The 27,950-nt window shown below is 32.1% G+C and overlaps 4 protein-coding genes and 1 pseudogene across 5 annotated transcripts; 4 read left to right on the top strand and 1 right to left on the bottom strand.

The window, feature by feature from the left end:
- LOC120161066 overlaps positions 1-792 on the top strand; it is a 7,500-nt pseudogene extending 6,708 nt beyond the window's left edge.
- Positions 793-3,232: 2,440 nt separating this feature from the next.
- LOC120161065 (UDP-galactose/UDP-glucose transporter 4-like) lies at positions 3,233-5,065 on the top strand. Its single transcript, XM_039171362.1, has 7 exons — positions 3,233-3,447; positions 3,669-3,695; positions 3,790-3,991; positions 4,078-4,320; positions 4,408-4,509; positions 4,606-4,713; positions 4,826-5,065. Exons 1-7 carry the CDS (start codon positions 3,434-3,436, stop codon positions 5,063-5,065), a joined length of 936 nt encoding a protein of 311 aa, XP_039027293.1. The 5' UTR covers positions 3,233-3,433.
- Positions 5,066-5,864: 799 nt separating this feature from the next.
- On the top strand, positions 5,865-6,272 carry LOC120161064. The gene has a single exon (XM_039171361.1). It carries the CDS (start codon positions 5,865-5,867, stop codon positions 6,270-6,272), a length of 408 nt encoding a protein of 135 aa, XP_039027292.1.
- Positions 6,273-10,195: 3,923 nt separating this feature from the next.
- LOC120161164 (ATPase ARSA2-like) lies at positions 10,196-14,008 on the top strand. 2 transcript variants are annotated; one of them, XM_039171426.1, is made up of 7 exons: positions 10,196-10,630; positions 10,992-11,116; positions 12,008-12,158; positions 12,508-12,618; positions 13,161-13,299; positions 13,406-13,521; positions 13,652-14,008. In XM_039171426.1, exons 1-7 carry the CDS (start codon positions 10,370-10,372, stop codon positions 13,826-13,828), a joined length of 1,080 nt encoding a protein of 359 aa, XP_039027357.1. In that variant the 5' UTR covers positions 10,196-10,369; the 3' UTR covers positions 13,829-14,008. The 2 variants fall into 2 exon arrangements, with proteins under 2 accessions (XP_039027357.1, XP_039027358.1); XM_039171427.1 differs by lacking the exon at positions 10,992-11,116 and having other exon boundaries at positions 10,563-10,630.
- Positions 14,009-17,498: 3,490 nt separating this feature from the next.
- On the bottom strand, positions 17,499-19,630 carry LOC120161017 (agamous-like MADS-box protein MADS3). Its single transcript, XM_039171324.1, has 8 exons — positions 19,411-19,630; positions 18,540-18,621; positions 18,406-18,467; positions 18,225-18,324; positions 18,059-18,100; positions 17,946-17,987; positions 17,707-17,846; positions 17,499-17,624 (listed from the first exon to the last, which is right to left on the bottom strand). The coding sequence occupies exons 1-8, from the start codon at positions 19,590-19,592 to the stop codon at positions 17,537-17,539; spliced, it is 738 nt and encodes a 245-aa protein (XP_039027255.1). The 5' UTR covers positions 19,593-19,630; the 3' UTR covers positions 17,499-17,536.
- Between the last annotated feature and the right edge of the window lie 8,320 nt (positions 19,631-27,950).

The raw sequence follows: 27,950 nt of genomic DNA, 5'->3' as shown, positions 1-27,950 counted from the left end.
GCCGATAATAACCCTTTATCGCCATTGAATCTTTTCTTCGATTGTAAATACTTTGGGTTCTACGGGAAGGAAAAAAGCATCACGAGACACAAAACGAGGAAAAAGAAGAATAAAAGGGTTAATCTCAAACGCGATAGCGCCTGCGATGTTAGTCGTAGTGGTGCCCTCCACGACCGTTATTATATAACCGCGACACCCACAATCACCACAATAGTGTCCGCTATCACGATTTAAATATCTAACAAGAATTAGTCGACCATTGTCACGTTTTTCATCTCATCTTCTCAAGGAACTGGTGATAATCATCACGGTGGGTGGTGGCGGCGGCTTAGTAGTGAAGATGAAACATAAATTCTTTTCTCTTCGAGGAACCTCTCGTCGGATTCATCACAACCCTTCACCGGTCATAACCACTACCGGAGACGTTTGGATCGGAAAAGATGTAGCAATGTTCGTCGGAGAAGGGCCAAGAACCAAAGCTGCGACATGGGGGTTTTAACATCGGAAGGAGCCGATAATGATAATAATAACAACAACAAAGTGAGAGACAGCTTTGTTGTGGTGAAACATTCGAGTGATTCGTCCAATTATTTTAGGACATCAATGGTGGAGATGATCGTTGAAGGATAGATGTTTGGAGCGGAAGATCTGAAGTAGCTGTTGCTGAGTTTCCAGTCGTGGAACTCTCATCAGCATCATAGGATTATCGTCAAGGTTTTTACAGAGATTTGGGAGACATTGTTCTGTATCTGGTCATAGAAAATGTAGAAGAAAGCAACAAGAAAACTGTTTTAACTTGTTTTATTTCACTGCATGTTCTCCACAATTGTAGCAGCTTTCAATTAGATTTTGGAGTTATAACTCTGAATTAATGTAATAAGCAACAAGAAGACTATGCTAACTTGTTAACTTGTTTTGTTTCCCGAGGAAGATTTCAATGGGTTTGTTTTTACATGGTTTTGTCTGAATGAGAATTGAAATGTCGTTTGTGATTTAATTAGAATAGTTGATATCTTGGGTTTGAGTACCGATAATTTTAGAGGAACAAGCCATCAATATTAAGAGGTTGAAAATTATTTTTTTACCAGATATTATATTGTACTCACTCAATTAATAAAAAATTATTATTTTGATATTTCTATCATTTCAATTATTTTAGTCCTTTTATTTTCGTTATGTACATTACTTAAATCCCTAACCATTAATTGTTAAAAATGTGAGAGTGACCTAATGAAATGTTGTCTCTTGTAAAAATAATTAAAAACATTAAAAATATAAAAAAAAATCCTAAAAGATTTTAAAAAATTAAAATTTTAAATTTATTTTCAAAAAATATAACTATATTTATTTTTAGTCTTAAAATATTTAGGAAAGGTTAACAAATCTAAACACATGAAAAAATTATGAAAGAATCTCAGATTCTTCCTTATATTTCTGTAATTTTAAAATAACTTTTAAGACTTTTTTTTTACAATTTTATAAATTTAATCATTTTAAAAAGGCAATCATGCATAATTATATTTCCCCCCAAATGAATAGAGCTAATTACACTACATATCCTCAAAGTATGACTCTCATTTTAAGTTGGTCTCTAAACTTTTAAATATTTCAATTCTATCCCTAAACTATGACTATCATTTTAAATTAGTCCTCAAACGTTTGAATATTTTAATTCCATCCTCAAACTATGACCTCAATTCTAAATTGGTCCCCAAACTTTCTAAATATTCCAGTATCATCCCTTACTATATGCATGTACTAAAAGTTTAAGGACAAATTTAAAATAAGGATAATAGTTTAGAGAAGTATGATGCAATTAACTCAAAAAAATTAATCTGAAAATTAATCACATGATTTTTGGAATTTTATGAACTTTTAAGAATTTTAAAGAATTTTTTTACTTTATGACCTTAAAAAATGGCCAAAGTGACAATTTTCATAATATAAAGGAAATCAATATAAAAAAAATTAAAGTTGCCAATAACTTTGTTAATGATATTTGCCTAATTCTGCCATATTATATCGTACGGCTTACCAAAACCTAATCCTACTCTAACATTTAAAAACATTTAATGTGATTCAAATTAACAAGTTAAAAGACAACAAAGTCAGGTGTACGACACGGATTGGTCTAGATTGATTAAAACAAAATATTGAGGAATTGAAAGAGCAACCCAAAAAATAAAATAAAATAAAAACCTTGAATACAACTATTTATTTAAATGTTTATATATTGTTAATTAAATTCAACTAAAAATGTGAAGTTTAATTTATATCTAAAAAAGAAAATGTTCAATACATGTTTTTAAAATTTTACAAACTAAATTAAATGATTCATATCAAATGGCCACCTTTTAGCTCAATGTTTGTAGAAATTTGTTAACTCTCATATATACAATAACAATCCATTAAATAGTTCATTAATCATTTAATCTATCTTAACTCTTACCTTTAATTTTAGGTTTAATTAATCATTTGTCCCTTAAGCTATATATGATTTATCAAGTTGTCCTTTAAAATTTTCTAAACTCTTTTTTTTTATCTTATAACATTTAATTTCATTACTGAGTTACCCGGAAATCGATAATTTCATTTAAAAAAATTAATAACCAATAGAAACATGGCATGTGGCATTCTGATCAATGTTTGACTTTGTTAATAAAGGTAAATGATAAATCTTACCTCTCAACTTTGATTTCATTCAATTTAGTCCGTAAAGTAATCCCTGTTTATTTTATAATTAATTAAATATTTATATATTTATAATAATGTATTACATTATATTAATATAAAATCAAAATAAATTTAATTAAAGATAAGATTAACTATATAAAATTTAAAATCGCTATAAGGATCGGGCCAACATTCGAAATTGGTTAAAAAAAAACAACATTCGAAAGTTGACTCGAAAACTTGGATAGTTACAATATACCTAAGAATGTGAATTTAAATTATTTAATATATATTCTTTTAATTTATAAATAAAAAGGGTATGCTTAGATTGTGAATAAATATAAATCCATTTATAAAATAGAAATTCCATTTTTTCGAAAGTTTCTTTTCTTTTACCTTTCTTCGCGCTCTCTGTTTTCTCTCTAATTTTTAGAAAAGCCGGTGCAGAGTATAATAAACATGCATTTAATAATTTACTATTTGTACTTTAAATTAATGAAACCGCTATCGAGCAGGGGAACTTGATTTATGTGTTCTTTATGCACGGTTGATCCAACTTCGTTTTCTTAGTTTTCATGAAAGTGATCAGCTTTTCTTTATATATTTTCCCAAGTAATCAATTGGAATGAGCAAAAAACAGAGACAACAATGAAACATCAAGAGCAAGCTCGTTTCTTGTTTGGGCTTTCGCTTTCTGATAGACCTAAATGGCAACAGTTTCTTATTTGCACTTCTGGGTTCTTCTTTGGTTATCTTGTCAATGGCATTTGTGAGGTATTTTTTTTCTATTGCCTTTTTTTCCGTTAAGTTTTTCTCAGAAGCCAAACAAAGTTTGAATGCATTATTTTATGAGGATTTTCTGGATTTGTTAGTTGGTGCCATGAAATTATATTTTTAAAAATTGTAATGATTTAATAGCTAACTGAAAACTTAACGATGGATTTCTCTCAAGATTGCAGCAAATATTCATCCATTATATTTGCTGCTTTTTTCAGGAATATATACAATAGACTACAGTTCAGGTAATTGCTATATTTTTTTATTTCTCTTGGTAATTAAGATTTCAAATCTTACATGAAACTTGTTGGTAGTCGACTAGTTATCTTTTTGTTTCAGCTATGGATGGTACTTCACATTTGTCCAAGGATTTGTGTACCTTTTTCTGATTTATTTTCAAGGCTTCACTCCAAAGAAAATGGTGAATCCATGGAAGACTTATGTAAAACTCTCTGCAGTTCTTATGGGTTCTCATGGGCTCACAAAGGGGTCTTTGGCTTTTCTCAACTATCCAGCACAGCTTATGTTTAAATCCACCAAGGTTAATGGAAAAGTTCGCAATTTACTCTTCATATACATTTATTTCTTGTTTTGGATTTTTTTTAACTTGTTTGATGATTATCTTAGATTCTTCCTGTGATGGTAATGGGTGCCTTCATACCTGGTTTAAGACGGAGATATTTAGTTCATGAATATGTTTCTGCAATATTCTTGGTTCTGGGTTTGATTCTTTTCACCTTGGCTGATGCACATACTTCCCCAAACTTCAGTGTGATTGGTGTAATGATGGTGATCGGCGCTATAATAATGGATGCTTTTCTGGGCAACTTGCAAGAAGCTATCTTTACCCTAAACCCTGAAACAACACAGGTATTATTTTTGTATCTTTTTATCAGATGCTTATACATGTTCAAAAAAGATGTTCATTTAATGCTTTTGAGATTGTTGTAACGTTAGATGGAAATGCTGTTTTGCTCGACTGTCGTTGGTTTGCCATTATTGGTCCCTCCCATGGTTTTAACAGGAGAAGTATTCAAAGCATGGAATTCATGTTCAGAGGTAAAATAAATAAATAAATTGTAAGACTTTTCACTTTGGGGTAATAATAATTACTCTGTAAAATCTGGGTTTTCATCTTCTTTCTTGCTTGAGCAGCATTTATATGTGTATGGCGTGTTGGTCTTTGAAGCCATTGCCACATTCATTGGTCAAGTTTCAGTCCTTTCCTTGATTGCCATTTTTGGTGCAGCCACTACAACAATGGTACATTTTCTGTTATCCATTACTGGTTTGTGGTCATACAATTCTGATACATAGACATACACATATATATGGTGGAAAATAAACGCAGCACATGATGAACTTTAATGCACAGGTGACAACTGCAAGAAAGGCAGTGACTTTATTACTGTCATACATGATATTTACCAAGCCATTGTCCGAGCAGCATGGGACTGGACTTCTACTTATAGCTATGGGGATCACCTTGAAACTCTTGCCATTTGATATCAAACCAGTTTACAAAAGAGTCTCGACCTCATCATCTTCATCTGCAAATGGAAAACAGGAAACTCTTTTACTGGTGAAATTGAAGAGGAAAAACCCCATGGTCTAAACTTTATTACTCTATTTGTTACCGTTGTTGATCAATTGTAGTTATTAGTAATATGTTTGTTTTGAGTACATTAAATGCAATGAAAAGCTAGAAATTGTAATGGCCACCTTATAATCATGTATATATTATTGTCATTAGCCACATGTCAGTGGGGTTTACATGCATGAGTACACGTATACTTGTTTGCTCATTTTTACCTATCCAAGAATAAAAATTAACCCATTTTGTTCTTACAATGAATGGTGTGAAAATTGTGAAAAGATTAGATCTTCAAAAGTAAATTAGGGTGAAGAGAGAAAAACAGTAAAAATGAGTGAAATAACAGTGGGCACCAACAGTACTCCACTGCTCGAAGAATCAGAGGTTAGAGATGAAAAAGGAAGAGCAAAGGAGCCTTGGGATGGAGAGGTTGTTAAGAGCATCGTATATGCGGGCTTGGAGGCCATTTTCACTTCCTTCTCTCTCATTTCTTCCGTATCTGCTAGCCGGTTCTCATCAGGTGAGGGTCAAATTCCATGAGATGTCTTTGTTTTATCCTTTTCTAACTGAGCAGTTAATAGGCATTGCGAACCTGGTTGCAGACGGAATATCATCGAGCCTTGGGGACATTTTGTCTACGAACACAAAGAAAGACTTAGCTGTCAAGGAAATGGCAGTGACGGAGTGGGAACTAAATAACCATGGAAAACACCAACAACAACAGCTCCTTCAGCAGTACCAAAACCTTGGCATGGACGTCAACGACGCTAACACGGTAAACCAATAATCATTCAACCAAGTTTCTTTGTATTTTTCACCAATGGCGCCTCAAAATGTTAATTACATATGCAAGGTGGTGGAGATATTCTCCAAATATAACAACATAATGAGAGACCAAAAGATGACGGCGGAGAAAGGGGTGATGTCGCCTGACCAAGCAGAGCAGAGGCCGTTGAAGAACGGTATCGTAACTTTCGTGGGTTTCGGCTCTGCACCGCTCTCATCTTTCATCGTACTGAAGCCATTTACGGACAATGAGTGGGTTATGTTTCTTGGAGCTAGCTTCATGTCCGCCATTGCGCTTACCTTGCTTGGTGTAGCCAAGGCCAAGATTAGTGGCAAAAGCTACGCGGTGTCGGTGGGTTTGGTCCTTTTGACCGGCGCTGTTGCTGCTTTGGCTGCTTATTTACTTGGGTGGACGCTTTTGATCAAAGTAGAAGATGACTAAGAAACAATGAAACAAGGAGATATGGAGAAGATGGAGCTAAATTAAGTAGGGAGTCGTATGAATTTTGTATAACCCACATCTTGAATGTGGAAATTTGAAGCATATTATATGCAAGTTTGTATGTATAGTAGATCATGCATGCGGATAAATTACTAAATCGAAATTTGCTTATTGCATATAATTAATAATTTCTTTTTCAAACTTAATCATCAAATTTAAACTTTTCATCTTTAAGGCAGAGTGTGAAGGTATTCGGGTTGAAGCATCTTCGGTTAGCAAAGTGAAAATTTCTTCCTTTTTAGAAGTAGTTTTTTATTCTGACGTGGGCGTATTAGAGACCGGTGGTTGTAAAACTTCTTCTCTTCAGAATGAATGGTAGTCAGGCTCTTTGTTGAATTATTTCCCTAAAACACAGAAGAAGAAGCAGGGCCGGTTCTGAAATTAAAAAAATTGGACCTAATTTAAAAGAATATTAAAAAATATGTAATATAAAATTTTAATTAATTTTTTCATTAAATTAAATAAATATTAATTCATTACAATATCAAAAATGTCAAAAAGCATATTTAAACATATAAATACTTATAAAAAATATTATCTTCGAGCATTTCTTAATGCAAAATCATTGATGATAGTGTTAACATCAATGTTTTCTAACATATTTTTCTCGATATATAACATAGCTAGCCCATTCAATCTTTCTTGTGACATTATTGACTTCAAGTAATTCTTCAATAATTTCAGCTTTGAAAAACTTCTTTCCGCGGATGCTACTGTTACCAGCATTGTTAATAAGATTCAATAAGCAATTGAAACATTAGGATAACAATCTCTAGCTTTAACAAACTCGAGAACTTCAAGCGCTAACATGAATACATTTGGCAAAGTCAATTGCAACACTTAATTTTCAGAAAAAAATCATCTGCATCAACTTCCGACAAATTATTATGAGAAAAAATAATCTTAAAATTATTACAACATTCTTTTAATAAGTCAATAAGAAATAAGTTTATGGGCCCTGCTTTTAATTTAGTTTATTAATATTTATGGGCCTGCTTTTAATTTAGTATATTAATATATTTTTTAACGTTATGATGAGAACAATAAGTCAATAAGAAATAAATTTATGGGCCCTCTTGTATTAATATAAGAAAATGATATATTAATATTTATTAGCCTTATTTTTAATTTAGTCTATTAAAATATAAATAAATTAATATAAATTAAAATTATGGGCCCTGGGCGGATGCCCCTCTTGGCCCTGCCCAAAGCTGGCCCTGAGAAGAAGAGTGCAAAGGGCAGCAGGGAGTGGTTTTTGGGAGTTATTTCCTTTGGAAGTTCAACAAGTGTGTTTCCATTTCTTTGTGCTTGCATTCGTTCTAGTTAGGGTGCTGTTACGTTTTCGGGGTCTGGGCGAACTTCCTTCGGCCGACGATTGATTCCAGTAGTGAACGAAGTTGGGTGTAAACTGGAAGCAATCGTCCGTGGTGCCTACTTCTATTCTGTGCTGCTATGTTTTAGTTGAATTGGTTTGTTGGGCAGTCTGGTGAAGTTCTTGTTATTTGGTTTTATGCTTTTGCCCTCACCCGATTATTTTTGGTAGCTTGGGTATTTTGGGATCTATTTTTTCTTCGGGTTTCCTGCTTGCAACCGATGCCTATTTTTTAAGTTTGCTTTGCTCTTTAGATTATCGAGCTTCAAGTTCTCACTTCTCCTATGGATCCGTTTCTGTAAGGGACTTTCTTAAGTCTCAGTGCTTGTCTTCAGTTTAAGCTATGGATGCTGGTGTTGTTACGTTAGAGGTGTTGGTCTATTTCATTGGTTATGCCGTTTTGTGTTTGCCCCCTTTGGTTTGTCTGGGATGGCTTATTTATGATATGTCGGGGTTTATAGGGATGGGGGATGGATTGTGTGATGTTAGTTTTTGTGTTGGTTGATCCTTACCACTTCAAGGTACACTCTTTTTCCTCCATTTAGGATTAGGGAGGTTTTTTAATAAGGTCCTTAAAGTGGTTTACTTTGTAATCCTTAGTAATACAAAGTACCCTCTTACAAAAAAAAAAAATAATGTGATATTTATTAAAGTTTTATTTAAGAAGTCTTAAAATTGTTGTGGAGAAAAAAAAATCAAAGACTAAATTGAATAAAATTATAAAATTTAGTAACAATTGCTTATATTTAAGGTAAATATTAACTTTATATATTTATATCATCATCAAACTTTTTAACGAATTTTAATAAACTGAAAAAACAAAGGATAAACTCTGACGCTAGTCATTGAATTTTAGTCTTTGTACTATTTTATCATTAAACTTTACAAAGTTTTAGTTTTGCCATTATCAACATTAAATTTTTATTGTTGGACTGGTAAATCATTAACTAGACGTAATCGTTTTCCTCTATTTTCTATACGAAGTCTTCAACTTGTTTGATCTTCGTTTTAGGTCACTTGTCGTATGTTATCGACCATCGCCATTTGTAGTAAAATTAATATCAAAATGTTCGTATTTTCTTTTCTTTTTTCTCATTTTGATTTTTACAAAATTCACTCAAAATCAATAAAAATTAATCTAAAGGTTTGATGTTCTAATAACCCAAGTTCTTCTAACTACCTTACGATTAAATTAGTTTTGAGTTTATGTTGTTCATCTTTTTAAAAGTATACTTCTTACCCTTTAATTTTTTAGCAAACACTACAAACCCTAAACCCTATATTCGAGAAAGCTTCAAGTCAGTTAAAATTATATATATATATATATATTTAATTTCATAAATTTGATTTTAAAAAAAAAATTAAACTAATAAAATGGTAGAGAACTACGAGTTATTTAATTTTGTAAATTTTTTAAAAAACAAAAAATTTAAACTAATAAAGCTATAGAAATAAGACTCATAGAAAGATAATTTTCAACGATGAACAAATGAATAGAAAGACTATTTTCAACGATGAACAAATGAAAAATCTTAATTTTAAATAGGAAAGATAATAAAAGAATAAAATTATTAAATTTACGTCAGCATTACACTAACACATCCTTCTACTGTTAAAATTTTAACTTTTTAATAAAAAATAATATAAAAAATTTAATGTTAGAAATAAAACTTTTTAAAATTTAATTACAAAATCTACACACCCTTGCATGGGGTGTTCAAATAATCGAATTAATTCGGTTAACCGATCGAACTGAATTAGTTTGGTTAATTCGGTTCGGTTATCGAATTAGTTCGGTTGATTAACGGTTAAGAAAATTTTTAAAATTCGGTTAACGGTTAATTCGGTTCGAATTCAGTTAATTAATTGAATTAATCGAAATTAAATATTAAATATTTTATATATAACATATGAGCTCAGCACCAACCATTTAAAACCCAATTAATAATTTAAGATCCAATAACTTTTAAACCTAAATAAATATTAATTAATTAAAAAAATTTATATAAAATTTTTATTTTATAATTATATATTATTTAAATTAATTGTAAACTATTTTTTTAATTAAAAAATATTAAATATATTATATATAACATATGGGCTAAGCCCAAACCATTTAAAATCTAATTAATAATTTAAGATCCAATAATTTTTAAACCTAAATCAATATTATATATTATTTAAATTAATTATAAACCTTTTTTTGAATTAAAAAATATTTAATTTTTATATAAATTAAAAATTTTTTAAAAAAATCGGTTAATTCGAAAATTAACCGAATTAACCAAAATTTATTCGGTTCAGTTAATATTTTCGAAAAAAAATTTGATTCGATTAACAGTTAAAAAAAATTCGATTAATTCGATTATAGTTAATTCGATTTGATTCGGTTCGATTCGATTCGGTTTTATCGGAATGAACAGCCCTTCCCTTGCAAATATATTCATCCATGCGTCGCTTGGGCATATATCCAATCCAATGTCTAACTTCTCGAGTTGGGTTTTCTATACCTTGTTTTGAGAACAAGAAACCAAGAAAAGAAGAGAACATCCCCCGACAAATATAACTCCGGTTTTCTTCCTAGATTTTCTAAGCACTTCAATTCCTTCTTCGGTGATTACAGAAGAAAAAGAAGAAGAAGAAGCAAATAGGCTGTGTTAGAAAAATGGCAGACAATCATGAATTACCAGAGGCAACTATCCAGAACATACTGGACCAAGAGAGCTTGAAATGGGTTTTTGTTGGTGGCAAAGGAGGTGTGGGTAAAACCACTTGTAGCTCGATTCTTTCCATCCTCTTGGCTCGGGTCCGATCCTCTGTCCTCATTATATCCACGGATCCTGCTCATAATCTCAGCGATGCTTTTCAACAGCGATTCACAAAGACTCCCACTTTGGTCAATGGTTTCAACAATTTATATGCCATGGTAAGCCCTTCTTATTTAAATCTTCTTTCTGGGTATTCGTGGATTTGCTTTGTATTTCAAATTTTGAGATTTATTTCCATTGTTTATAAAAAAGGAGGTAAGCAATTCTTAGTTTAGTCTTGAGTTTGATTGCTGATTTATGGATAGTTCGATTTTCTTTCTTGAATTTGTCAACACCCAAATTCTCCAGTTTTAACTTCTTTCAATTGAAACCTGGTAATGGTCCTAATGTATCCACCCTTGTTAATGCTTGGCTTCTTTATTAGGGATAAATTCTTCGTTAGAAACTTCATTATATGATTGTGCTGATTGATAGCTTGTCACTATTTCCCTTAATTTCTTTCTAATGATGCCATAATAGGAGGTGGATCCTACTGTGGAAAATGAAGATGTGAATGGGCCTGAAGGAATGGATGGTTTATTTTCTGACTTGGCAAATGCAATTCCTGGAATTGATGAGGCAATGAGCTTTGCTGAGATGCTTAAGTAAGACTTCTCTCTTGTTTGATACTTTGATTGTGATAAATCATTAAGGATTTGCTTGGTAGAGCCGAAAGAAAATTGGAACAATGGAAAATTGAAGGGGTAGAAAAGTGAAAAGATAGAAAATATATTTTGTGCTTGGTGGTAAGGATGAAAAAATTGAAAGAAAATGTAATTTTATTTTCATCCATTGCTTGGTACAGTTGAACAAATGAGAGGAAATAAAATTAGGCTTGGAAAAATACATAACTTCGACCTAGCTTACATTTGCCTCACATTTTCTTTCTCCTTTTCTTTTCAAATTGTAATGACCGTCACTCTCATTTCTTTCTTCTCACTTTTCTTTCCTACCAAGTATATTTGAAATTTATTTTGTTTCCACTTTTCCACCCTCTTCTTCTATCTTTCCATTTTCCCACTCAATCAAGCAAAGCCGAAGAGATGCATTAGCTACTCATTGCTTCTTTTTCATTTTTTTGTTTATATAAATATTTTCGGAATGAGTTCATACTTACTATGGCGGTTTTATTAAAGGCTTTCGACTCTCTATCAGTGTGTTCTTAATTAATGTTATGATTTTCAGCCAAAAGCCTAAAAAAAGAATCCATTATATTACATTCTTGTTTAGGAGAAAGAATAATTTCAGCTGCGCCAATTGGACATATTCTCTAGGTTTAACTTTGAAAGTTTGAATTCGTACATTCAAGTATTGCCTAGGACAACTGAAGTGATGTTAGGATTTATTTGAAAAATATCCCTTCGCTTTCCAAATGTTTCAAGATTAATTTTGATGGTTTCTTTCTTCGTAAACTTTGTTTTGCACGCTCTTTGTCAGCAGAGTTTTTCCATCTACCTTTTGATCTTTTGTTGTATGAATATGATCCGTTCCTGCAGGTTGGTGCAATCAATGGATTATTCTTGCATTGTATTCGACACTGCCCCAACTGGACATACACTTCGGCTTTTACAGTTTCCTGCTACATTAGAGAAGGGACTTGGAAAAATGATGTCTTTGAAAAGCAAATTTGGTGGCTTATTGAGTCAGGTATAACTTTATGTTCTAGTATGTCCTGTTCTCCGATATTTTCTCAGCTGGTCTTCCAAGAATTTTCTCTCAACAATGGGCCCATAGATAATAAAATTTTGTGTTGACCTTTAGCGGTATTTTTAGGAAACTATTATTCTTTCTTGAATCATATTCCAAGTGATCAATTCCCTCAATGCTTCCTTCCAAGTTTGTCTTCTATATCATTGTAAAGTTTGTATAGCATGGGGATATTATATTCATTTTTTTCATACCTCACATATCAGCTCACAAGTGTTTCTGTTGCTACTATTTCCTGGTTGGTTTTCTTTATGTTGCAGCTCATAAAATTTGGAACTCATGTTGGCAGATGACCCGTATGTTCGGGATTGATGATGAATTTGGGGAGGATGCAATTTTGGGGAGGCTTGAAGGCATGAAAGATGTGATTGAACAAGTTAATAAGCAGTTCAAAGACCCGGTAAGTTGCCATTCTCTAGTGTTTTCCTCGTACAATTTTCTGTTTTAGTTTTTGATTTTATCATCATATGATGAAATATAACTGGAAGTTTGACAATGATCTGCCTGGGAGCCATCAGGGGTAACTTGCTCTATGCTCTTGGTCCTAATTTAGCATATTAAGAGCTTTAAAAACATATAGAAGGTTGCTATGCTCTCTGACAAATGAAGTGGAGTAATCTAGCATACAAAGCTTGCCCATCATAATATACCAGAAATATTGTCTGTTATACACAATGTGTTAAACATAACATGTTAATATTCTATTTTTATGAAAAAGGTTTTCTCTTTTCATAGTGAAATTTCTGAAATACCTCTTAAACTTACAAATGTTAAAAACTTGTGAAGTGTTTTTTTTTTCAAAAAAAAGTTCCCCTTTTCATTTGGAATTTCTTGAATTCTTGTAACTTGATGAAACTTATACCACATGGCTTTTGTTTTGATCTCAATCGAACTTTCTCGAAGTGCCTATGCTTTTGGTATAATCCAGTTTCATTTTGTCAGGACTTGACGACCTTTGTCTGCGTTTGCATTCCAGAGTTCCTCTCTCTCTATGAAACAGAGAGACTGGTGCAGGAACTCACCAAGGTTGAAATTGATACACATAATATTATCATTAACCAAGTAATTTTCGATGATGAAGGTATGCTTACTTTCATACTCTATCTCTCATTTTCCATTCTTTCCATTACGATTGTTGCTTAAATAAAAAGCTTACCACCATTAATTGGTCTGCATTTTAATTGAAGTTGTAGTGTCCAAGTTATTAAAAGCAAGAATGCGGATGCAACAAAAGTACATTGACCAATTTTACATGTTATATGATGACTTTAACATCACTAAGCTGCCACTGCTCCCACAAGAGGTGAGTTCAACTATAAGTAAATCAGTAATAATATAAAATTCCCATTAGTTGATATTTTTCTATTTTTGTTTGTTGATTTCCAAAAGTTTTGAGATCCGCAATCAATTGTCAATGGTATGGTATATATCAGGTTACTGGGGTTGAAGCTCTGAAAGCGTTTTCCCTTCATTTTCTTTCACCATATCAACCATCCTGCAAAAGAGGAACAGTTGAAGAACTCGAGCAAAGAACATCGATGTTAAAGCAACAGTTATCAGAAGCTGAAGCAGAACTCGAGAAACTCCGGAAAGGAGGCGACAAGGCATGAATGCTGTTATATATATAACTTTGTACCAATGTATGCCCCCTTTTCTGCTTGCTGATTCACTCAGGCCAAATATAATATCATGGTACACCGTTTGACTTGAATTAAACAGAATTTAGCATTCTATTGTGTTGTTGGATAATGTTACATTAGCATAAATTTATTTTAGAAAAATGTAATTCTTCAAGCATTGCATTTTCACAATTGACCTGCATTACATGTTGCCATCATAATAGTATTATGTAAGGGTTTTTCTTAAAACTTTTTTATTACTGCCATCACTATGATTTCTAACTTCTAAGCGAGGTATGAGATACACAGACGGAGTACCTACATTGGTGACTCTTCTCCTGAAAACACTTACGGTTTGCTGTTGGTGGTTGGCCGTTTCTCATGTTGAGTTGCATCGACGGGTAGTTAAGAGCATCATAGCCAAACCTGGGAAGGATTGAGGAACAGTTTCTGGATTTTGTTCCAACTATATGAGCTATAGATGATCCACTGTAGCCTTAATGGAATAGTAATTGTACATAAGATATGTCATCAATGTCATAGGCTAGGCCAGGGTTTATGGCTCTTGTAGAATTCAAGGGTTTATGACTTGCAGGATTCAATTGACCAGTACCGTAGGCGAACTCGACATCCCTGTTTATCTTCTGATTCATCGACTTTGCTACGTAGGTTGTTAGTATGTGTAAAGTAAGAGAGTCAGGGCTGATAACACTGAAGTAGATTACATTAAGAATAGTAAGAATCATTAACATCTTTACCTGTGGTCATGATTGCGGATTTGAACACAGCCGGTGTCCAAGTAGGGTGAAATGATTCTACATAGGCTGCAAAACCTGCAACATGTGGATGTGGGCAGGCATTGAAGTGCCGGACATGAGAGTGAACTTTGAATGTTGGGTGTCACCTTTGAGCCCTGTAAGTGATTTTGTAAGTTTAAGCTGCCAAGATGTCAACGCCAGGAGCTGCAATATCAGGCTACACCAGGGTGTGCAAAAAACACTTGGTTTTGGATATCCAGCGCTCAGTGATCGACAGAAAAAAGAACTATTCTTTTTCCTGGTTTAAAGACAGAATTCAAAGCTTATATACCTTGAGAATTTTCCGTAAGTCCGGATTCGGACCCCGAGATGAAACTGAATCAACAAAGAGAGCAGGAATATTTACTTCCTCAGACACTGCTGAAGGTGAGCTGCCAATTCTTCATTTGATGGTTTCAGCGTTGATCATTATCAACAGGGAATCATTCAACAACATCAGTAATCAATCCCCTGTAGAATGTGTATAATTTTGTATAGTTTCTCCAACAGTTGAATTCACCATGGTCGGTGGTGCCATAAAAATTTGAGCATCTTGAACCTGATAGTGTTGAAGTGTCTGACTCTGTGTCATCACCATCCATGTCTATCGGTGATAAAATGTCAGCAGGGTCGGAGTTGCCATCAAGCTTGTAGTATTTAGCTCCTATAATCTTGCTTTAAAACCCCAATCAAGGTGGTCCAAGAAAATGAACAGCAAACATTAAACCATGGCTTAAAAACTTAAAACATTGCCAATTAAAATATCAAGCCAGTTATATTCAAGACTGCATGGTTTTTACTTGTTGCCGCCTGAGAAATTCGCAAAACAACCGCATGTTCCTTTGCTTGTCTTACACTATTTTTGAACTCTCAATCAAATAGTTACATATAAAAGAATAAAATACACAAATAGATCCCTAACTATAAAATTTTTTTTAGTCCCAACTATATAAAAATTACAAAATGATCACCCAACTTAAAAAATAATACATTAATCATTTAGATAATGTATAGGATAAACTTGATATAATAATAAATTTAACTCAAACTTTTACATTTTGTTTTAATTTGACACTAATTCTAAAAATTAACTTTTATTATTTCAATACTTTACCAATTTGATATTTTTCTTTTCTATTTCTTCTCCCCTGTACCATCCTTTCCCTTACTCTCTTCCTCCATCAATAAACACTTTCCTCCCCAAACAAAATAACACATCAACTCCATGCACAATGGCATAGCTGCAACCCAAAGTGCAGAATTTAAAGCTTTGCCTGCAAACTGGAAACTCATCTGCCATAAAGCAAGATACATTTAAATTTTTTTAATTGTCTTGGGCGATTACAAAATTAGTTTATTGAAAACATATACACACTCTACAAACATAATTGTTTGAACCCGGGTCATCTAAGGAGAATAATATTCTATCAAAACTGATCATTTATATGCATTATAGGTTGATGAACCATCACCTAGATGGTTGTACAAAATTTAAAAGTCGTTGGTGAGCCATAATAATTGTGGAATAATATGTCTCGGTCTCCAACTAGCTTTTTTTTTCACGTAGGAATAAAAGAAGGGAGAAGATGGTGAAGGAAAGAATAAATAGAAAAGGAGAGGGATCAAATTGGTAGGATATTTTATTGATAGTTAATACTTTTAGAATTATGATAGAATTAAAATAAAGTGTAAAAAGTTAAGAATTAGATTTATTATTATGCTAATTTTTTAATTGACATATCGTCCCATCATTTTTTATTGAAAGATAATTAATTTATTATTTTTTAAGTTGACTAATCATTTTATAATTTTTTATAGTTGGACGATTCAATAAAAAAGTGAATCATTATTTTTCGTATTTTACCCTTTTATTTATTGGTATAGATTAGAAAGATTTTTTTGGAATACTTTAATTTTAATTGAACTGTAATATATTTCAAAAAATCAATATAAAGTTTAAATATAATATTTAATTATGTAAAACAGTATAATTATTTATTTTTAAACAAATAAAAATGTCATGTCTTGAAAAATAACCTAAACATAACATACATATAAAAAATATTAAAATTTGCTTAAAATTATTAATATAAAAATTATATAATTTTATAATTTGGACATAAAAAATAGCATAATAGTGATTAAATTCAAAATATAAATATCTAAAAACAACAAGACATAATTTAACTAACGAGATGTCAAAGAATTAGGAATATATACTATTACCATTAAGCCAAATATTCAAATTTTAGACATCACTTTACAAGACCAAAAATCATATAATTTATTGCAAGTTTAATACTAACCATAATCAAATTGAATAATACCACCAATTAATTAATTTAATCGTATGAAAATTTTAATTTATTGAATAAAAATCAATATTTAAAATTTGATATTGAGAATTGAAAAAAATAGATTAGAAAAAGTATTCATAATAAATTTGTATAATGTTTAATCTAACAATCATCCAATAAATTAACCATAAACTATAATCAAATTAAAGTGAATATATATATATGAGAAAACAATATGCTTGAAGGCTTAAATATAGATTGCAATTGTATTTTTTGTTGCATTATGTTTATTGTGATTGTGAGCATAACAGATGTTATTGTATTAATTACGGATATCACAATCATGTAATAATAGTTTCGGATATCAAAACGTTATATAACAGTCACTATTCAAATAACAAACTATTATTTAATTCCTTGAATTATATATATAATCGAGCTAGAGAAGATATATGCTCCATTAAAAGTTAAAATCCGTGTAATTTTTTTTATTTTGAGCATCGTCTTTTAAGTATATATATGTTGGCAACATTAGAAATACCCTCACATCATATATATATATATATATATATATGATTTGTATTTTAGTGTGAGTTGGAGATGGCTCAAATGACCCATCCATGGATGAAGTTGGTCTCACCAGCCATGCTTTTGGGGACCGACGATCCATCAGCTTCAACATAATGCTGGTACCTAATACCACGTCATCAAATTCATCGTAAGAAAACAAACACTATATTTATACCTGAATTAAGCTCTGCTAAATACACTGTACCCTATCTGTAAAACTGGTTCATGTTCACATTCCATGGGGTTAGGGTGAGAAAGATGCAGCCCAAAGTCGCTACTTTCGGCTCTGGTACTTGAACCCCACAAGCCTTGGATTGTTTTCAGGCTTTGTGCTTGTGCATCAAGCTGAGATTCAAGCAAAATACAATGAAATATGGTTATCGTGACAGGTGCAACAGTAGAAGAATACCAAACAACATATTGTCATGAAGAATTATATATGACCTTGTTTTTCAGCTGTTTGTTGAGCTCTCCAAGCTGACGCTCCTGCCAAAAGATGTATAAGGAAGCTGTTAAATATGAGTTTTGGAAGTGTAAAACTAAGCAAAATATCCTACTTTTTTCCGGAGATCTTCCATTTGCTCCATCATTATCTGTGTCTGCAGATAATAATAACGAGAAACAGCTTATATCATGTTTTATTTCAACTATATAGTAGACAAATAAAATGAAACAAGGCAACTTAATTTGTTTGTTTAAGAATTAAAGAGGGTATATATAGACCTTCCTTTGTCTAGCCAGTGCAAGAACTCCTTCAAGCTGCTTCTCTAGGTTTTGCAGCTCTTTCAGATTCAATGGTCCAAGATCTTCTCCAAGCAAATGTCTGATATAAGTATACACACAAACTGAATTAGAGAATACAGCTAATTAGTCTTCAATTTGATCTCAGACACGACATAAAAACCTTTGAGTGCGTTCCATTGCTTCGTATTTTGCCTTCAGTTTGATTACCTCTTGGGACCAATTCTGCATCGATAAGCAAAGGGTTAGGTTGAAGTCAGACACAACATAGTTATGTTGATGAAGTTGGTAATTAACCTGCGTTTGACGTTCAGGGAAGTTGTGTTGAGGTTGAGGCGTAAAGCAGCATTGTTGGTATCGCTCAAGGGTCATGGTCGTACTGCAAAAACGAAATTAAAAGTGATTATCAGTTTATATAAACACACAATAATGAGTTATATGCTGTAAAAAAGAGAGAGAAAATTGAACATTTTGGATCAAACATAAAGCTGAGGGTTAGAGAGAGACGAAGGCGAGTTCTGTATGAGGCCGATATATAACAATTAACAAATACAAAAATCGAACTGAGGACATGGATTGGTGCACAGAGAATCAAAAAGAAAGAAGGAAAAAGACAAGCTCATGTGAGCCTCAGGGATTCCCCCAAGAATCTAAAGAAATATGAATGTTTATGGACACTGGTGTGCTTCATTTTGTCAGCCTTTTACAACTTCCGTATGATGAATGTTACAGCTCTTAGAAAAGACATGAAAATAAGAAACATTGACAAAACCAGGAGATTATAGGTACAAGACAAAGGGAAACCCTAGATCTTGCAAAGGAGTCAGAAGAAAACATCAGTCTAGTTTTCTGCACTTTTGTTTCGGGTTTTAGGTGAAAGAAAAGAGTCTCGATCAGTCGTTCGTACTAATACTAGTACTCCCAAGTCCCACGCTGATCAGTGAAAACATCAACATATCCAAGAGTAAAAGACCCGGTTAAGATAGACAAGGAAGAATCTAATGAGATGAAACTTGTCGATCTGCCATTGGGAAACAAGCTGGTAAACTCTAGTTTCCGAAAGCAAAGAGAGGGAGATACATGTCAGATGTTTGTGAAAGAGCAATCTTTAGCAGACAAGTTGGTGAATAAAACTAGAGAGAGATTTTCATGGTAATGGTAAAAATACCCAGAGCTTCCAAACTCGTAGAGCTTGCCACGATTAGAGAAGACGATAAGGGCAACCTCAGCATCACAAAGCACAGAAAGCTCATAAGCTTTCTTGAGCAACCCATTTCTTCTCTTAGAGAAAGTCACCTGTCTGTTGATCTTGTTTTCTATCCTCTTCAGCTCCACTCTTCCTCTCCCCATTTTTCTCTTTTGATTGAACAATGAAGCAAACACTTTTTAAGTATTGGTCAGAGGTGAAGTGAGGAAGATGAATTAATGGATAGGAAAATAAATGATTATTGGTCCTAGAGCAGTGAAAGTTTTAAGAGGCTAAATAAATGCAAATTATGCGCAAGGGAAAGCTCGCTGATTCTTCTTTTGCAATAAAAATGGAAACCCCTTCCTGTTTCCTCCTCCTTGTTTTCTTTATACATTTGAGTTTTTAGTGTTTTTTTTTCTTTCTATCCCACAATTTTGCTTTAACTTTGTTTCTCGCTGTTTGGTCTGTCATCTGTACGCCTAGTTTTTGCCCCAAGTTATTCACCGTCAGTGATGAACGAGGGATCAGGTGGTGCATTAGGCTGAAAATTTTAAAATTATTATATATTTTAAAAAATTATATATATATATATATATATATATATATATATATTATTGAAAATCTATCTTTTATAAAATTATGTTTATTTTTTCCAAAAGGATAAGAATAGTTTGAAATCAAATCTAAAATTATGTTTATAAAAATGTAAATTTTGATTCCGAAGTTTTGGAAATGTATTCTAAAATATGAATTTAGAAATAAAAGGTTAGTGTTTGATGAGTTGGTATAAATCTATGAATTATCATTAAATAAAATCATGTTACATTATGAAAAATAAAGTTAAATAATTAATGAGATTTGTTCAAATGGTAAGTAACTTAATATAGTTTAATCAAGTCTCGAGTTTGAGCCCTTGTGTAAGCAGAAAATTCTTGCTGTGAGACTCACCACCAAAACCAGATGTACGATGCGAGTTAGTCCAAATTAATCAAAATGAAGTCTTGGGAACCTGGAGGATAACTAAAAAAAATAAAATAAATCTAAATAATTTTTGTTTTTGTTATGAAATATTATTTGGATTTACTATCTGTATACATCATTAGCAGATTAAATATGAATTTAAAATAGATTATTATCAAAGCTAATTTGATTTGATAAAAAAATAAAATGGAAAATATACTGCATATTATTTTCTATTAAAATTTTCAAATATATTTTTCTATGTGCATATATTTTCGATTTTTAACAAGCAGCATACAGAAGTTATTTCTGAAAATAGTCCACTTTTTAGTTTTTATATCAATATCTATTATTGTTAAACTCTCCAATTAAATTAGTGTCATAACTAATCTGATGTCAATTAAATTATAAATTATTAAAATATTTTTATTATATTATACATTTTTCATTTCACACTTCCATATAAACTTAAATAAAATAATTAAAAAGTATTCATCTAAAGATCAAATTCATATTCATTACAATATATATATATATATATTATCAGTTATGATCATTACTAGATAGTTTTTTTTTAAATTATATATATTTTTTAATATTTTATTTTACCAACATAAAAATTTCTCTCTTAACAACATAAAAAATACAAATTCAACAAGAACAAATGAAATTATTGAGATTTATGTAATTCAAATGGTTTACATATTAAATTTTATATAAATATACAATATCTTAAATTAGATAATAAAAATATAAAATTATATATAAGCAACATTATCATCCTTAATTATTGTAATTTGTGACTTATTTATCAAAATTTTAATCATTTATCACATTACTGAAAATATCAAAGCAAACGAATTAATACTATTATATATTGTCTCTTCCCTTCTCTTCCCTTGCACACATAACACAATACAAACCAAAATTTAGAGAATAAGACACACATTACAATAATTAAGGATATGCTTAAATTTTTTAAGTTACATTTCCTACGTTTTGCCAATTTTCGCTCAATATTATCAAAAATGAACTAAAAAGAAGCATGGCCAAAGAGGTATTAAGCATCATTTAAATGGTCATAGATATAATTTACCCTGAAATTTATAAGAAAAAAAAAATTAGGTATGACTTAGATTAACGTATTAGAAAGAAAAGCAAGAAAAAGAAAGCTGAAAAAAATTTAAAAAATGAGCAATTTGGATTAAGGATATTTGTCCTTTTTTAGACTTTAAATTGGTACACTGCAACACGTGTGGGGAGGTACAGGGTTTGATAATTTAAGAGTGAACGTAAAATTTAAGTCTTTAATAATAAATAGTAAAAAGAAAATTAAATTGTAAGAGTAAATAAAAATAAATTTATTTATTTATAAAATATATTTTTATTACACTTAACAACGTATCTAATAAATAAAATAAATTTTAAATAGAAAATGTTAGGTATAATATCAAAATTAATCCCTAATGTTTAATAAAATTATCATTTTGACCCCTATTTTTTGAAGTATTTTGGCCCTAACATTTCATTTTAGGTTAAAAAATTTCCTAATGTTTGATCAAATAATCATTTTAACCTTTATTATTTTTTTTCTGGAGTATTTTTGCCCTAACGTTTCATTTTCGAGCAAAAAAATTCCTAATGTTTGATCATATATTCACTTTGGCCCTTATTCTTATTTCTGGAGCATTTTGGCCTTCAACATTTCATTTTAGGAGAAAATCTTCTATTTTGGAGTGTTATCCGTTTGTTAACTAATGATTTTCATTCACATAAGGGCCTTTTTACCCCCAAAATAAAATACCGAGGGCAAAAATGCTCCAAAAAAATAATATGAACCAATTTGACTATTTGGTCAAATGTTATGGACATTTTTTGACATTATACCAAAATAATAAGAAATTTTATTAAACATTCAACTACTCAAAAAAAAAGATAATAAAAGAATAATCACATGGAAATTGAAAAAATAATTTAAAAATATCATTCCAGTGTCGTCATTAATATATTAACGGTGAGGGATAAAAACAAAATTAAAACATAATATTATGTATGATTTGAAAAAATAATAATTGAATTAGAGTAATAGATAAATGACTAAATAGGTTATTTATTCTTTTTTTAGTTATATGTGAACATTTCAATTCTGGGCCTAGGTATGAGCCTCTCTTGTCCAGGCAGCTACAGGGCTGGTAATTCACATAGGGATGGATCGAAGGGAGACGGATTGAGATAGTCGTTCTCATAAAAATTTTAAATTATTATATATTTTAGATACTTTATTTATATTTTTAATTAATTATTTATTTTCGTTTATTATAATTTTATAAATCCATCTCCTCCTAAAATTTTAAAAATTTACCTTCTAATATAAGATGCAGGATAATTGTGGTTGAGTTTTAATGGGATAGTGAAAGGTGATGGTCTGGTTAGATAGCTTTTACTATCTCTACAATGTATTTGATGGTTCGCAAGTACTTTCACTGCACACTTTCCATTTCTGGCCTTGCCTATTGGCCTTCATCATCAGCCTCAGCTTTCAGCTCTTAGCAATAAAACATGCCGACCTATGACAATATTATACTTCATATTATGAAAATATTATAAATTGGCATAAACATAATTTTGACCCTCAAAATTTATTGTTTTGATCCTCAAATTTTGAATTAAAATTTACTTGTGGTTTCGCATCTTAAAATCTAAATCTCACGTTCTCCTCCTCAAAATCCACTTGCCATCCAAAGCATCTTAAGTGATGGTCATAAACACACAATAGCTGACCTTCAACCCATTCTACAATACCCGTTAATGTCACAACGACTGATAAACATAACAAAATTTAACATCGATTGTCTTAGGAAATGCGGACTAATATACGGTGTTATCGGATACATTAAAAGATATTTAATAAATTCGGTTTAGTGCTACCGGAAATATCGAGTAATAATAATGTAATAGGTGGAAATCATGAAGAAAAATTAAAAAATTTGGCAACCGGCAAACTTAACTTGTCGGTTTGTGTCGATACTTTATAAAAATATATTAATCCATAACAATATAACAGGTAAAAAAATGACAAAACCGTTCTATAAATGACAAAAGAGGTAAAGCGCTACCGAATATATTGAAAATGTCGATACTTTATAAAAATGTATCGATCCATAACAATATAACAGGTAAAAAAAATGACAAAACCGATCTATAAATGACAAAACAGGTAAAGCGCTACCAGATATATTGAAAGTGTCTATACTTTATAAAAAATGTATCGATCCATAACAATATAACAAGTAAAAAAAAATGACAAAACCGGTCTATAAATGACAAAACAGGTAAAGCGCTACCAGATATATTGAAAGTGTCGATACTTTATAAAAATGTATCGATCCATAACAATATAACATGTAAAAAAATGACAAAATCGGTCTATAAATGACAAAATAGGTAAAGCGCTACCGGATATATTGAAAGTGTCGATACTTTATAAAAATGTATCGATCAATAACAATATAACAGGTAAAAAAATGACAAAATCGCTCTATAAATGACAAAACAGGTAAAACACTACCGGATATATTGAAAGTGTCGATACTTTATAAAAATGTATCGTTCCATAACAATATAACAGGTAAAAAAATGACAAAATCGGTCTATAAATGACAAAACAGGTAAAGCGCTACCGGATATATTGAAAGTGTCGATACTTTATAAAATTGTATCGATCCATAACAATATAACAGGTAAAAAAAATGACAAAACCGGTCTATAAATGACAAAACAAGTAAAGCGCTACCAGATATGTTGATAGTGTCGATACTTTATTATAAGTATCGACACTTTTGGAATTTAAAAGAGAAGAAGTTATAGCGCTAATAAAGTGTCGATATTTTATAAAAATATATCGATCTATAACAATATAACATGTAAAAATATGACAAAACCGGTCTCGAAATGACAAAACCGGTAAAGAGCTACCGGATATGTTGAAAGTGTCGATACTTTACTATAAATATCGACACTTTTGGAATTTAAAAGAAAAGAAGTTATAGCGCCAATAAAGTGTCGATACTTTATAATAATGTATCGATCCATAACAATATAACATGTAAAAATATGACAAAATCGGTCTCGAAATGACAAAATCGGTAGTAAAAAAGTGTGCTTGTGTGATCATTTTTATTTCAAAATTTTTATTTTTTAATATAAAAAGTTGTATATTTTAAGCAAAACCCAGTAAGAAAAGAACAAAATTTTGCAGTAAAAAAAGAATAACATTGGGAAACTCACCATGTTATCAGTTTCTCAAAGAACAAAATCTCATAAACAGGTAAATTTACAATGTAACTGATAAAAATATACTGGTTAATTAGCAAATAGATTTACATTATGTATCGACACTCTTTAAATATGTGTCGATATTTTTTCCCAAAATGAAAGCACAACGAGGTGCACGCATAAAGTGTCGATACATTTAAAATTGTATCAATCCCAAAAACATCAAAACCGATAATTATAATGTAATAGGTAAATTTGTAATGTTTCCGGTTTAAATATACATGTTTAGTTAGAAAATAGGTCAATATAAGCGCTACCTATTACATTATATAAGCGCTACCTAATATATTATTGTACTTGATAATATTTCTGGTTAAATGATATAACATAACCGGTCTAAATTTTAACCGATCATTTGTTTAACAAATCATTTTTTTTAGCCTTTTTTAGCCCTTATATTGGGAAAGTTGATATTAAAAAATATCAAAAATAAAATTATACTTATAATTATGGGTTCAAATAAAATATTACACATTGACTTAATATGTCACATCCCTTGACAACAATTAACAGTACATTAATCATTTTATAATAAAGATAAAAAATTAACAATCATTTCATAATTACAACAACAACAACAACAACAAAATCCAATTTCCATATGCAATGGGGTAAGGGGGAGGTAGGGTAGTAGGCTATCCCCAACGCCAGGTTGAGAGTAGCTTCCGTGGAAGACCTCCGGCAGTCAGAAAATTAAAAATATAGATAAAATGCAATGCATGTATAAATAAATACAAAAATACATAGTTGAACAGTAATCATATGCAGTTATTAATATCATTAATATCATATGCGCGTCTGTAATGGGCAGTAATCCCTGCAAAAAAAATTCCTGCGAAAAAATCTCTGTATATAGACAGAAACGTAAGATCCGACTAAAATTAAAAGTGGAGAGAATGATACACAGAAGTCAAACGATAGCAAGCCCAGTTCTAAGCCTTCATAAATACCAATAACAGAAACGAATAAAAAGTAGAAGTCATGGAAATTACTACAAATGCATTAAAAGAAGACAGAGATGATACACCCTAGAGATGTGACCCACACTACTCGACTATCCTAGTCTTAAGTCTCCATACTTTCCTATCAGAGGTCATGTCCTCGGTAAGGGCTAAATCCATCAAATCAGATCTAAAGCAGTCTTCCCACCTCCGCCTTGGTCGTCCTCTCCTTCTGGCACCGTCGACTGTAATCGACTCTACCCTTCTGACCGCATCTGACGGTAGTCGCCTAAGGACATGCACAAACCACCGTAGTCTTCCTTCCCTCAATTTTTCGGAAACAAGCACCACCCCAAGGACATCCTAATAGCAGAGTTTGTTGTCATATCTCACAGAGTCCTACCGCATGTCCATCGAAGCATTCTCATTTCCGCGGCCTATCCTCCTTACATGATCCTTCTTGGTTGCCCAACATTCTGATCCATACAACAACGCTGGTCTTATTGCCATTCTATAAAATTTTCCCTTAAGTTTTAGAGGCACCTTCTTGTCACACAAAACTCCAGTAGCGGCCCTCCACTTTAGCCATCCCGCCTTTATACGGTGTGTAACGTCATCATCTACACCCCCATCTTTATGTATCATAGACCCTAGGTACTTGAAACAATTCTTTGAGGGGAGAACGTGTCCTTCTATGCATACTTCTACATCTTCTTCGTTTTGGTCCCTACTGAAGTTTGAACATAAATACTCTGTCTTATCAATATTGATCCTTAAACCTTTTTCTTCCAAAGCAGTCTTCTAGGTAGCCAGTCTACTATTCAACTCAGATTTTGTTTCAGCAACTAGGACAATGTCGTCAGCGAAAAGCATACACCATGGTACACCGTCTGGTGTCGCACAATAGATGTCGTCCATAATCAAGGCGAAGATGTAAGGGCTAAGAGAGGACCCCTGGTGGAGTCTGATTTCCACCGGGAATGCCTCGGTGTCGCCAACTGTAGTCCTGACGTATGTAGTAGATCTACAATACATATCACGAATCGCCCTGATATAAATAGTTGAGATCCGTCTTGTTTCCAAAGTCTTCCAGATCGTATCGCGGGGAACGCTATCATAAGCCTTCTCAAGGTCAATGAACGCCATGTGAAGATCTCTAGACTTTTCCCTATATTTCTCCATAAGTCGTCGAAGTAGATAAATCGCCTCCGTGGTAGACCTGCCTGGCATAAAGCCAAATTGGTTTTCCGAAACCCTAGTAACTTGTCTCAACCTAGCCTCTATCACCCTTTCCCATAGCTTCATGGTATGGCTGAGTAGTTTAATACCTCTGTAGTTACCACAACGTTGGGGATCTCCTTTATTCTTATAGATTGATATCACCGTGGACTCTCTCCACTCCTCTGGCATCTTGGCAGTCTCTAAAATAATATTAAAGATATTGGTCAACCACTTAACTCCCTCTTCTCCTAGGGCCAACCACACAGTGATAGGAATTTGATCAGGACCGACAGCTTTATCCCTTCCCATCTTTCTAAGAGCCATTTTGACTTCCTCAAACCCAATCCTACTTGTAGGGCAGTCATTGGCCGAAGTATGATGGTCGGATGACCCATCAACGGTACTATCTCTACATGGAGAGGCACCGTTATTAAATAAGCCAAAGAAGTAACTACCCCAAACCCTCTTAATATCATGATCTTTCGCTATAAGAACACCATTGTTGTCCTTGATAAATCTAATGCTACCTAGATCTTTTTTCCTATTCTCCCTAGATTTTGCAAGCCTAAAGATGTCGTTTTGTCCTTCCTTGGTGTCTAATCTCTTGTACATTTCCTCGTATGCCTTATCCTTTGCTTTAGCCACCGTTTTCTTGGCTTCCCGCTTTGCCTCCTTGTATCTTTGTTTAGCTCTCGACCTTTCTTCGTCGTCATTGCATTGTAAAAACTCCTTGAAGCAAGTTTGCTTTGTCTTCACCTTAGTTTGGACTTCGTCGTTCCACCACCACGATTCTTTATGTTCCTTGGCCTTCTCTGTCGACAACCCAGGGTGTTTTTGCCCACCTCTCTGATGGAATTTGCCATATTTTTCCATAACAAATCTGCATTATTTGAGTTTGTAATTCCAAAACCTGTATTAGACAAAACCTTACTCCTAAAGTCATCAGTTGTCGCTCCATGTAACTTCTTCCAAAGGATCTTAGGTTTACCTAGTTTAGCCCTCCTATGAGTGTTTCGCCTGTGCGGTACGCGGAACACCAAAACCAACAATTTGTGTTGCGAT

The sequence above is a fragment of the Hibiscus syriacus genome, unplaced genomic scaffold (genome assembly GCF_006381635.1).
Source record: "Hibiscus syriacus cultivar Baekdansim isolate YM2019G1 unplaced genomic scaffold, ASM638163v2 tig00111398_pilon, whole genome shotgun sequence".
Classification (NCBI taxonomy): Eukaryota; Viridiplantae; Streptophyta; class Magnoliopsida; order Malvales; family Malvaceae; genus Hibiscus; species Hibiscus syriacus.
Note: the sequence above shows the minus strand (reverse complement) of the source record. Positions and strands in the feature narration are given on the sequence as shown.

Excerpts from the sequence above, each read along its gene's own strand:
- LOC120161065 (XM_039171362.1), top strand. Across the intron at positions 3,992-4,077 it reads TTATGTTTAAATCCACCAAG|ATTCTTCCTGTGATGGTAAT; the intron begins GTTAATGGAAAA and ends TGATTATCTTAG. Across the intron at positions 4,321-4,407 it reads TAAACCCTGAAACAACACAG|ATGGAAATGCTGTTTTGCTC; the intron begins GTATTATTTTTG and ends TTGTAACGTTAG.
- LOC120161164 (XM_039171426.1), top strand. The coding sequence starts at position 10,370 with ATGGCAGACAATCATGAATTACCAGAGGCAACTATCCAGAACATACTG. Across the intron at positions 12,159-12,507 it reads TTGGTGGCTTATTGAGTCAG|ATGACCCGTATGTTCGGGAT; the intron begins GTATAACTTTAT and ends TCATGTTGGCAG. Across the intron at positions 13,522-13,651 it reads TGCCACTGCTCCCACAAGAG|GTTACTGGGGTTGAAGCTCT; the intron begins GTGAGTTCAACT and ends GGTATATATCAG.
- LOC120161064 (XM_039171361.1), top strand. The coding sequence starts at position 5,865 with ATGGCGCCTCAAAATGTTAATTACATATGCAAGGTGGTGGAGATATTC.
- LOC120161017 (XM_039171324.1), bottom strand. The coding sequence starts at position 19,592 with ATGGGGAGAGGAAGAGTGGAGCTGAAGAGGATAGAAAACAAGATCAAC. Across the intron at positions 18,622-19,410 it reads TACGAGTTTGGAAGCTCTGG|TACGACCATGACCCTTGAGC; the intron begins GTATTTTTACCA and ends TCGTTTTTGCAG. Across the intron at positions 17,625-17,706 it reads GAACCAGTTTTACAGATAGG|GTACCAGCATTATGTTGAAG; the intron begins GTACAGTGTATT and ends ACGTGGTATTAG.